Consider the following 12,704-nt stretch of genomic DNA (forward strand, 5'->3'; position numbering starts at 1 on the left):
AATAACATATTTTCTATGGACTTTTTTCTCTTAACATCACACAATATTAAATAGGAAAAATTGGGTGGGGAGGGGGGGATTCTAACTACTTCCTTATGAATCCTCACTTATGGCCAAATGAAATCACTTGCACTTTCTTTAAACACAAACTCTGATTCCTGGTCTCCCACATGTGGGCAGAGACCCTTCTGCAAAGCCCTCCCCGGCCTCTACCTGTCAGAATCCCACCATTTTTTAAAGCCCACCTAAATGTCTCCTCCTCTGTGTGGTCTGCTGTCATCACCTCAGTCAAAAATAACATTACTCTCCTAACATTGAGTTTGTGTCTTTTTTGAGACACCCTTTCACATAAAGCTTATGTTGTAAGCTTTTGCATAACTTTTCTATTGTATCTGAGCAGCTTGGCCACAGGCAGTACCTTGGCACGAACCTGCATCTTTACAATGATTCTTGGCAGGGTCCTAAATGTAATAGGTACTTCATAAGAATTCTTCTTCTTGGTGATTTAAAAACTGAGGAAGTAGGAAAATTAAAGAATAGATATTTAACAGATATGCTTATACCCTTTGCCTATCCCAGTCTTATCTGTAAGAGCTCTTAGCTTCCCATTGCAGAGGGTCAGAAGTCTAGTCACTCTAGTTGTATTTACTCCCGTGTTCTAGCACTTGAGGTTCAATTTCACTGGAAGAGCTTCATTTCTTTTAATGAAGCGTGGTCATTTATACTCAGCAGCTTATGTTTATTCAAAGTAGTTTTTCATTTAGGATGTTTATCACACCCACCTTTTACCTAGCTGCAGCTATCTGGGAGAAAAGAATGTGCTTTCTCTAGCCTGAACAGCCTAAAAGATTCCCTGTGCCTGGGGGTTATTTTTCTCCTACCGCCATTTCTCTTCCCTTTCTCTTTTTCTTTTAACCCTTTCAGTGAGCGCTGCTCCGTGGTGCCTCGTCAGCTCTGAGGCCAGGCAAGCACTGGCAGCTGCTTCAGCCCGCGCTGGGGATGGACGCTGCGGGCGGGCATGGCTCTCCCGGCCGGGCCGACTGTGTCAGCGCGCCTGCTCCTTTCTTCCTTTGATTGGCTCCCCGCGGCCACGTGAGGGCCAGGGGTTGGGATTCTGAGTTGCGGCTTCTGGCACTCCTCTTTCTTTTTAAGTGTCGCTCGGTCCTGGAGCTCTGCTGGGCGGGTGCCTTGCTCCTTGAGACTGGAGACGGACGGAAACAGCCAGGGTAGACCAGGGTGGCAAAAGGAAATCTGCCGAGATGTTCGGTCAGGGCCCCAGGACCCCAGCTTCAGGCTGCTACTACCTAAATCCCATGACACCCGAGGGCCAGGAGCTGTACTTGCGATTTGATCAGACTACGAGACGCTCTCCTTACAGGATGAGCCGGATTCTAGCGCGCCATCAGCTAGTGGCTAAAATCCAACAAGGTGAGTCGCCGGTAGTGGAAGGCTGTCGCTAATTCTGACTTCTGTTGGCTCGATTTCATGCTAACTCAGGTTTGTAAATCATTGCTTTCACTTTAAAGTATGTGGATTTATTCTATGCCACGTTGCACGTAACTTTTAGAAATAACTTCAGGCTGCAGTTTTAAGCAAACGGTTAACAGCACTCAGCTGTCACAAAACGTAAGTGCACAGAAAACTTCACGGTAGGACAGCGAATCATAAAACTCCAAAACGTATGTGTGTTTACGGAATAAACGAGACAGGCTTACTCAGTGTGCATTTTAGGAGCTTTTCTGCAGGTTCCTCACACTCTGTCACATTTGAAACTTGGATACTTGTTTGTTTGATCAGTAGGGCAGGGGTTCCTCACCTCCACCCTGCACAGGCTCTTAAGAACACTCTTAACGGCAGGGAAAGTTAGAATTCCAGTCTCAAGGGCATGAGCCTGGGAATCAGGTCCACATTTCTGCCTCTTTGTATGTTTGTCAGTGGTTGCCACTGATTTGTTGATATTGTTTTTTTCTGGTAAAGGATAAATGTGTCCTCTAATCTCAAAACAAGTCTTGTGACCTGTGCACAGAAGCATCGGCTTCCTGCATTGATTACATGCTGCTGGATGTTCCTTTTTATTCGGAGGGAGTGGGGGTGGGGAATCAACAGCCTGGACATCACTAAAACTCATCATTCTCCAAAAATATTTTAAAACATTCGCCTAATCTTAGGATAGGTCTGTAGAAACAAGACAGATGAACATTCCTAGGAAGTCCCTAACGGGTGCACACTTGCCCAGTAAGTTTATGACCACCCCCCTCCTCTAAAAACATAAATAGAAGAAACAAATTATTTTCTAGAGCCATTGTACAAACAAATTCCACTTAAAATAGTTTAAGAGTATATTGAATTTTAAAGGGGAAGTTGGGGTTTGTAATCGTGAAAATCTTATTGTTATGTTTCCAAAAGGAACAATATGAATTCTAGTGAGCAGCATTTGATGAGATTGTTTCCTTGGAAATTAGGATTTGTTTGTAAAGGCTCAGGAACTGGTTATGTGTGAAGGATACTGGTCCTACATACCGATCTGATTTCAGGAAGGATATTATGTCATTCCATAAACTTTGTGTGCAGGTCTTGATTGAATAGGAACAAAAGTAATTATTTCCCTGTGGCTCAATTTAAAAATATATTAGGCTTAGAATAAAAACCATTTTTGTTTTAGAGATTTCTGACAATGATGTTTTACCAGATGCCGTCATCATTAGGGACATAGTGGTTTGGTAAATGTTTGATAATGATTTATAATTCATGTTCTGTAAATATTCCTCAGCATGCATATAAAGTGTATTATATTAGAAACATTGCATAGAAATACTTTGAAATTGTTTTGCAAATCTCTTTAAATGTGTTTACAATAATTAATTTCACTAAAATTATTTATGTTCTTTTTGGAATGAAGATTATTTTTCATTGAGGACTTAAAGTTATGAACATAAACATGCTCACTGCAAGTGTACTATGAGTATATGTTTCAATATATTTCAATTTATTTTATATTCAAAAAGTCCTTATAGATAAGTACTATTATTGTACCCATTTTAAAGGTGAGAAAACAGGCATATAGAATTCAAGTAATTTCTCTGAGGTTACATAGTAAGAGCTGATATTTGACTATACCTCTAGAGCCCATGTTCTAAAATACACTACACTGTTCTTTAGTTTTTATAATGAGTGGTAAAGTATTGAACCTATGGTTGATTTTTTGGATTATATGCCTGGAAATATCCCCAAAACTTTTCAGTTATCTGTACTCAGTATTACAGAATCTGACTTGGTCACTCACTATGAAATTTCCATTCAGGTTTTACTTTTCTAGTGGAAGTGAAATGCTATGTATTTTACTTTCCTTGAACTGTTAGTACCCAAAAGGGTGTGATATCAAGTTATTTTACTAATGACCCATAATCATTAAATTAAAGCTTATCAAGCACATATTAAATTTAATGACATTGTTTTTTGTTTTTGTGTGTATTTCACATATTGAAATGACAGCCACATCAGTAAAATTGTTTGCTGCTATAGATCTTTCAAGGAAGATTTAGCATTATATGAATATAATATGAAAATACTCTGCTATAGATCTTTCAAGGAAGATTTAGCATTATATGAATATAATTTGGGGCATTGTTACTTATGATCTTTCATGGCTGTTGAGAACAATACAAACAAGAGTAAATTGCTCCCCACTGACCTCAGTACAGTGAGATAATCATTGAATGGCATGGACATGATTCAACAGCAGATACACTCATAGGAAGGAAAAACAAGGAGGAGAAATAAAGGAATCTTTGATGATGCATAGGATCAGAATTAGTTGCCCAAACACAGGATGAATCTAAACTTGCTCACTTTAGGGTATGCTCCAAAATCTATAGGCATAACTTCTCTAGCCTTCTTTTTAGATCTAAAGTTTTATGTCCAGTTAAAAAAAAGTAGAGATGTTTAAAATAGAGTGCTGTTTGCAGAATAAGTGTTTATCATAAGTCATACTGCCAATAAGTCCTACCCTACAATCTTGTTGAATCAATGGGGAAATTGTTGTAGGGAGAGAGAATGGATATAATAATGGTCCTTATTTCTCTCACTGACAGCCATTTGGAAATGAACTAGAGGGAGGACACCGAGGAGGTGGAGGAAGAGCATTTTAGGCCAAAATAGGGGTCTTATGTCATTGATGGCTATGATTTATTTGTTAGACACATCCACATGCTACTTGATATATCCAGATCTAAGCAGATATTTAAATGTGATTACTTGCTTTGTGAAAAAATTTATCATGCTACTAAACTTATAAAATAATTTAAATGCATAAAACAGCATGACATGAACCAGATTGCAGTAAAGTCTACTGAAGAACAAAGAAAGGAGACAGGGATGCCAGTTCTATTGAGACACTCCCTCATTCTGTTACTGTGGCAAGTTTCAGAACTTTACTGGGCCTTTGTTTCTTGATGAGAAATTGAAATGGTTGGATTATGATTGCTCAAGTTTATTCTGGTTCTCAAGTCCTCTGTAGTTGAGTTAGTAACTCCTTGAATAAGTGTGTGTAAAGCAGGGAAATTTCAACCTGAAGTAACAGAAGCTGAAAAGGAAATAAAAGCAGTTTTGAAATGTGGAATAAATCTATGTTTTATAATTTTTCTAACCTGTCAAGGAAATGGTAAAATGAAAATCAAGTTTTAGTTCTACCTGTGCCGCTATTTAATTGTGTGATCTGGGGCAGGTCACAACTTCTCTAGGCATTCTTTCCTTCTTCCATAAAATAGAAGGTTTAGATTAAATAAGTGTGAAGTCATCTCTCAAATTCTAGGATTCTGTCATAGCTAATACCTAATTTTAATAACTAAAATTTAGGTATTACTTTAAGAGAAAAACAACCCTTATTTATGGTTTGTTAATTATGTCATTTAACATCTACCTGAACATTTTTTGATATCTGTTTAATGCTCTCCTTATCAATTTAATAGGAAAGTTAGGATGTCCAGTCTTGTGGACTACTTAGATGTCAGTATACCCTATAATTATAAAGAAACTTGTAGAAACCTTTGCTTCTCTGGAGTCCAGGACTGTAATTAGAGTTATTGTGATGCCTGGCCTATTGCGAAGACTGTCGGGACCAGAGAATGTCCATGTATGTTCATCCCCATTCTCTCTCTCTCTCTCTCTCTCTCTCTCTCTCTCTCTCTCTCTCTCACACACACACACACACACACGAAACAACAACAACAACAACAACAAAAACACACCCTATTTTTTAATATAAATTCAGAATGTAGAAATTTCACTACTAAAAGAATTAGTGAAAGTTAGACTTGCATTTTCATGGACTTTTTATCTGGGACTATTTTTAGAGATAGCCCCTGAGTTGAACTTAACTAGAGTAGAATAAACTGCCATTTTGATGTTCCCAGGAATGGAAGTAGGCATTAGTGATGCATCCTCTCTCATTACTTCGTCAAGCCAAATGGCATTTTGGGAATTTACTCAACCTAAGTGATGGTATTGTTAAATCCTGCATATTGTCAGCTGAAATGAAATAATCATTTGTTTTTTGTAATTGATCTTTCTCTTTAGTACGTTGTTTCCCCACTATTTTCAGAAATGGAAGGTTATTATGCTGGTAGAAAGGTAGATGGAATACAGAAAACAGGGTGAGAAAGCATTTGTCATGTATTGCTCAAGTTCTTAAAAAAAAAAAAAGCAACAACAGTCAGAAATTCACATTTCATGAATCAGAGCCTCTCTCTGTTCAGTGCTGTGACTGAAGGGCTGGTACATAAGGGATACTGTTCAACCAAAGTTACAGGAAAATCTATTAAGTGAACTAAGTTAAAAACTTTGGAGAACATTTTAAAAAATTATCACATGGTAAAAATGTGAGCAGTCAAGAAATAAATACTAAAAGGGAATTAGCAAAGAGCAATATGCTCATACATATACAAAAATTGAGAGATTTACTTGAACCAAATTATGACTTCTATAGCTGCACATCACTGCTTTTATTAGGTCTGATTTTATAAATACACATCCCAGATGCAGCCAGTTGCCAAATACGGATATTTGAACATTGGTTTAAGTGAACAAAGATACATTTTTTTTCTCAAATCTTATTTCCCCTCTTATAGTCAGAGTTTTAATCCTTAGAAAATTGTAAGCACTGGTAAACTCATAAAGTTTCCTCATTTCCTTAGCAGTTTAATTATGGGCTAATTTTAATGCACAAGTGAATAAAAAAAAAATCACCATGACTGGTCTGAACAGTAACAATTGATGACCCAAACAAATTTAGAAAGAGAGAAAATGACAGTGGGTTTTGGTAAACCTCTTATATAAAAGGAAATGAACAGTTGAGAACACAGTGTGAGACTAGGGATGAAGGTACAAGAAGAAGATAGGAAAACCTAACCATGAATTGCATACCAGATATTTGAATGAAATAAGGCTCATGTAAAAATCATTTTCTTTCTCTTTAGGGGCAACTGAATATGATTTTGTTGTGAATAAAGACATTATATATTAATTTACATTCTACCTCATTACCTAAAGGATTTGAGAAGAATATCTATCAATATCCACATCTATATATCTATATCTATATATCTATATCTATATCTATATCTATATCTATATCTATATCTATATCTATATCTATATCTATATCATCTATATCTATATCTATCTATCTATACAATTCAGTTTAAAAAGGTAAATCTGATGAAAAGAAAAATGTAGGTTAATTAATAAGATAGAACTAGAAAGCTACTTATATAATAAAAGCCTAAGCGACAATTATGATGGAAAGTTAGAACGACCAGAACAACTGGTCACTATGATGCGCACTGACCATCAGGGGGCAGACGCTCAACGCAGGAGCTGCCCCCTGGTGGTCAGTGCGCTCCCACAGGAGGACTGTTGCTCAGCCAGAAGCTGGGCTCACAACTGACGAGCACAGCAGCGGTGGCAGGAGCCTCTCCCACCTCCGCGGCAGCACTAAGGAGCAGCAAGCTGAGTGGTAAGGAGCAGCGAGCAGGCGGGCAGTAAGAAGCGAGGGGTCCCGTACTGCAAGAGGGCACAGACTGGGCTGAGGGACCACCCCCCCAGTGCACAAAATTTGGTGCACTGGGCTTCTAGTATTACATAAATGTATAAAACATAAGGCCCTGAATAATTATCAAAAGTGGGCTGCAAATTTAGCTTGAACTTCCCTAATCTAAGCAAAAAGGAAAGTATAACCAGGGGAAGAGTTGCCATGTCCATAAGGTCAAAACATAACAACACAGCCTTTCCTGGGACTTTATTTTTGGGAGAATTTTATACCAAAAAACTTCATGTAGGAGAACAATTTTTCATGCTAATCTTGTAAAGAACCTACCCATAGTGGATGGTGCTCTTAAACACTCCTATAGTGAATTCAACAGCAAGTCTTTGGTAGCATCCTGCTGCGATGGAAGTGGAGGCAGAACAACACATTATAACTCAGTGAAAATATTTGGGGAATTGGTGGTGGATCAACACAAAAAGGTTCAGTATTTAATTCTCTAATTCTCTGGCTCAATCTAGAAATAGCATAGAGACTATCTAGAGACAATTTTCCTAGGTCTCCTTCAAAGAACATGAGTCCTGTTAGGCATTCAGGAGGAAAATGTTTCTGCAGTTAAATAATTTGGGAAAGTGCTGCATCCTCTTCTGCTTCTTGGAAATTCACACTGGTGAAAGGCTCAGAGAAATCCTGCAGATTGTTTCAACTGGTATATTTCACCATGAAACCATTTATTCACTGGATACCAGAAGTGACATCTTGTAAGACCAATGTTCCCCAAGGAACACATTTTTAAAAGGCTGATTTAGCGAAGTGCAGAGCCTGTGGTTTATCCTGGTATTCTGAACATTTTTCTTGTATGGATTGGGCAGTAGGTAGTTTGAGGTATTTTGAGAGTAACATTGCAATTATTCAGTGGCTTCCACTCCAAATACTTAAAAAAAATCAACTGGTAGAGGCAGGATGAACATCCTTTTTATGCAAATTAAAAACCCAAATAAGATTCTAACCTGATTAGGTGGTTGCTCCACATTTGCCAGGCAGAAAACTGAAGGACTAGGTGTAAGGACAGAGTTAATAATTATAAACAAGAATACAACCATCTTCAAATAACTCTACAAGTGAGGACCCGCTGGCTTGAAGAAATAAATTATTGCCTTTTAGCTCTAGATCTGTATAATCTATGATAAAGCTGAAGTCCTAGGTGAGTTCTAAAGCTAATTCAGGGTAGTTCAATACTGCTGGCAAGAGGGGAGACTGCCTCACAAAGAAAGGAACAGGAAATTTTTCAGGTGTTTCAAATTGAGGTGATGTGGGGTATGTACTCCCTGAAGCTCAGGCATCTGTGGGTGGCTCAGAGTCAATGGTCAGTCAATCCTGACCATTTGAAAGGTCTGACAGGAGCAGAGTTGACTAAAATACCAATGATTTGCAGTGTCTTGCCTCTAACACTGATACAACACAAGGATGAAAAAATGTAGAGGAGAGAGAGTGGAAATTGTAAAGGAACTTAAAATTCACAAAGTAATTTACATGTTAGTATTTTGAGCCGAAGAAGGCATTGTCTTTCTGTATTACAAGTCTCCTCTTCCTGGTTGATTTTGAAAATCATACATATGGATGACAAGAAATACATTTGTAGTCACCAAATGACATATGGGAAAAAAGTATGATAGTCATAAAATTGTATTTTCCTCTGAATGTTTTCTAACCCCCAATTATTTACAATACTTAAAATTACTATAAGAAACAAGAGCTCTCGCTAGTTTGGCTCAGAGGATAGAGCATTGGCCTCAGGACTGAAGGGTCCCAGGTTCAATTTCTGTCAAGGGCAGGTACCTTGGTTGCAGGCTCTATCCAGGCGCTGGTCAGGGCATGTGCGAAGGCAACCAATCGATGTGTCTGTCTTACATCGATGTTTCTCTGTTTGTGTCTTTCCATCTCCCTTCCACTCTCTAAAAATCAATCAGAAAATATCCTCAGGTGAGGATCAACAGAGAGAGAGAGAGAGAGAGAGAGAGAGAGAGAGAGAGAGAGAGAGAGAGAAGAATTCCAGTGATACTGGTATTCCAACCATCCCACCATCCCACCATCCCACCATCCCAATAAGACTAGCGTTCTTAATAAAGAAATTTAAATCCCTCCAGATGCTTTGAATGATACAACATTTCTCACTAAATGCATTTCTCAAAATATAGAAAGAAATGCATTTCCAGCTCTTACAGTTTGGCCCTATGTAAAACCATGTGATATGTATAACTAATTATTAGTAATCAAAGCACCTTCACTTCTACATTGATCTCTTTGGATAGAAGGGTCATCTAACTGCATCCCTTACCTGAACATTTTCATCCTCACCACTGGTATTTTGTTTGACTTGCTCTGCTTTTAGGAGGAAGGTTTAAGAAAGATAAAATGGTTTAGATAGCCGAAACCGGTTTGGCTCAGTGGATAGAGCGACGGTCTGCGGACTCAAGGGTCCCAGGTTCGATTCCGGTCAAGGGCATGTACCTTGGTTGCGGGCACATCCCCAGTGGGGGGTGTGCAAGAGGCAGCTGATCGATGTTTCTCTCTCATCGTTGTTTCTAACACTCTATCCCTCTCTCTTCCTCTCTGTAAAAAATCAATAAAATATATTAAAAAAAATGGTTTAGATATTTTTATTACTGGCTTTCTAGAAGAAAGAGGGGGAAATACTTGGCAAGAAAGAAGGGAACTCAGTCTTGCAGGCTATCATGAAGAAGACTGGAAAATAATTTTAGTGACTGAGTTCATCATCTGTTGTTGGTCCCAACACTGAGTATGATGTAATTCCACATTTGAGTTTTTATGCGTTATCAGTGTCCAGGGTGGCCAGTCCATTGGGATTGCTTGAACAGCTCATGAAATGACAGCATAGGCCTAAATAGATGGGAATTGTTTCTTGCCTTCTATGACATTCTTCCAAGAGTTATTCTGTTGACAGGATGTTGAAGCCCATGTTCTTAGGGGTAAATAACTAAAACATGTTGATTAAATTCCAAGAAATACTTTCTTTTACAAATAGCCTCATGAGATCAAGAATGTCCCAGGAACACTGTCCATTCAACCCAAACTCCAAACTTTTTATGCCTACAATTTGGAAAATTGGAAGCCTTTAAAGCAGTGGTTCTCAACCTTTCTAATGCCACGGCCCTTTAAAACAGTTCCTCATGTTGTGGTGACCCCCAACCATAAAATTATTTTCGTTGCTACTTCCTAACTGTAATTTTGCTACTGTTAATGAATCGTAATGTAAATATCTGTGTTTTCTGATGGTCTTAGGCTCTATAGCAGCGATTCTCAACCTGTGGGTCGCGACCCACAGGTTGAGAACTGCTAGCAGGGTCGCCTAAGACCATCAGAAAACACAGATATTTACATTACGATTCATTAACAGTAGCAAAATTACAGTTAGGAAGTAGCATTGAAAATAATTTTATGGTTGGGGGTCACCACATGAGGAACTGTATTAAAGGGTCGCGGCATTAGAAAGGTTGAGAACTACTGCTTTAGATTCAAGCAGCTTGAATTTGAACTCTAGCTCTGTATCTTCCTAGCAGAGTGACCTTGGCCAAGTTACTTAACATTTCTAAGCTTCAGTTCCCTATAGGCAAATGGAGGTAATAATAGCCACCATCTCCAAGTTATTGCAAGGATTAAATGAGAGAATATAATTAAACACAGAGCATAGTGCATTGCACATACTATATCTATACTAATAAAAAGGTAATATGCTAATTAGACCAGACATCTTCCGGATGACCTTCTGGATGTCCTTCTGGACAAAGCCATGGTGGCAGGGCCGAGGCAGAGGCAGTTAGGGGTGATCAGTCCGGCAGGAGGAGCAGTTACGGGGAGCAGGTGTTATCCCCAGATTTCAAGATCCCCAAAGACCACCAGGGAGCCAAGTCCGATGCAAAAACAAAGAGCCTTTATTCAAGCTCGAGCTCGGTCTCTCCGCACCTACTGACACAGAGGTGGGATGCAAAAGAGCCCTGAGTTCCAGAAGTACAGCAATTTTATAGGGTTTAGGGTCGGGTGGTGGGGTGATGCTCGGACCACCCAGTTGGCTGATTTCGATTGGTTGGGTGAGGACTAGGGTCCAGTTACACAAAGACAGGAGGCGGTTAGCATTCTTATTGGCTGATTTAAGGGCGGGCTGGGTAACTGACACATTCTGTGCTTTTTCTCAGAAAAAGGGTTCATATCGAGGACATAGTTACACAGGATGGAGGACACAGTACAAAATGGAGTCAGTCCTGCTCTGTCCTTTCATAGGTCAGCAGGGGAGAGCAGTTAGGGGGATCAGGCCGGCAGGCAGGTGGCGGCTAGGAGCCAGTGGTCCCAGATTGTGAGAGGGATGTCCGTCTGCTGGCAGTCGAACATCCCCCAAGGGGTCCCAGATTGGAGAGGGTGCAGGCTGGGCTGAAGGATCCCCCCTTTCCCAATGCACGAATTTCATGTACGGGCCTATAGTGCTCAGTATAAGAAAAAATATATATATATATATTAAACAAGCATCCATGTACATATGGCCCTTCAAGGTACAGAAGTACCTCTTATCTGTTGTTTCACTTTCTGTGATTTCAGTTAACTGCAGTCAACCATGATCTGAAAGTATTAAATGGAAAATTCCAGAATTAAACAAGTTGTAAATTTTAAATTGCACACTGTTCTGAGTAGCATGATTAAATCTTGCATGATTCTACTCAGTCCCTCTGGGAATGTGAATCCTACCACCATCCAGCATTTTCACGCTGTACATGCTGCCTGCCTGATAGTAGCCTTTCGGTTATTGAATCTACTGTCTCACAGTATTACAATGCTTGTGCTCAAGTAACCTTTATTTTACTTAATAATGGCCTCAAAATGTAAGAGTAGTGATGCTGGCAATTCGGATATGCCAAAGAGAGGGCTTCATTTAAGTGAAAAATTGAGTATAGCACAATAAGATATTTGAAAAATAAAGACTACAGTCATACAATTTCATTACAGTGTATTGTCATAATTGTTCTATTTTATTTAGTTATTGTTGTTAACCTCTTATTGTGCCTGATTTATAAATTAAACTTTATCATAATATGTATGTTCAGGGAAAAACAGTAAAGTTGGCCCTCTGTGTCTGCAGATTCTACATCCATGGATTTAATCAATTGCAATAAAAATATTCAGAAAAAAATGTTACATTGTTGCTGATATGTACTATGTGTTTAGACCAGTGGTCGGCAAACTCATTAGTCAACAGAGCCAAATATCAACAGTACAACGATTGAAATTTCTTTTGAGAGCCGAAAACCGACTTCTGCACATGGGCCACGAAGTTTCAGTCGCACTGTACATGCGCGCCAGCACATGGTATTTTGTGGAAGAGCCACACTCAAGGGGCCAAAGAGCCGCATGTAGCTCGCAAGCCGCAGTTTGCCGACCACTGGTTTAGACCAATCATTTTTTTTTTGGTCATTATTCCCTAAACAATACAGTGTGACAACTATTTACATAACATTTACATTGTTTTAGGTATTATAAGTAATTTAGAGATGACTTAAAGTTTACGGAAGGATGTGCAAAGTTTATTTTTTTCTTTTAATTTTTTTTCTTTCTTTTTTCTTTTTTTTTTAAAATAAATCTTTATTGTTCAGATTAT

General features: G+C 38.8%; 1 protein-coding gene across 1 annotated transcript in view; it reads left to right on the forward strand.

The window, feature by feature from the left end:
- The first annotated feature begins 1,136 nt into the window (after positions 1 to 1,136).
- STARD13 (StAR related lipid transfer domain containing 13) overlaps positions 1,137 to 12,704 on the forward strand; it is a 208,038-nt gene continuing 196,470 nt past the window's right edge. The window contains exon 1 of the mRNA XM_008160312.3: positions 1,137 to 1,428. Within this exon, the coding sequence (XP_008158534.2) occupies positions 1,260 to 1,428 (169 nt within the window). The 5' untranslated portion in view covers positions 1,137 to 1,259. The remainder of the gene's footprint in view (positions 1,429 to 12,704) is intronic.

The sequence above is a fragment of the Eptesicus fuscus genome, chromosome 8 (genome assembly GCF_027574615.1).
Source record: "Eptesicus fuscus isolate TK198812 chromosome 8, DD_ASM_mEF_20220401, whole genome shotgun sequence".
Lineage (NCBI taxonomy): Eukaryota > Metazoa > Chordata > Mammalia > Chiroptera > Vespertilionidae > Eptesicus > Eptesicus fuscus.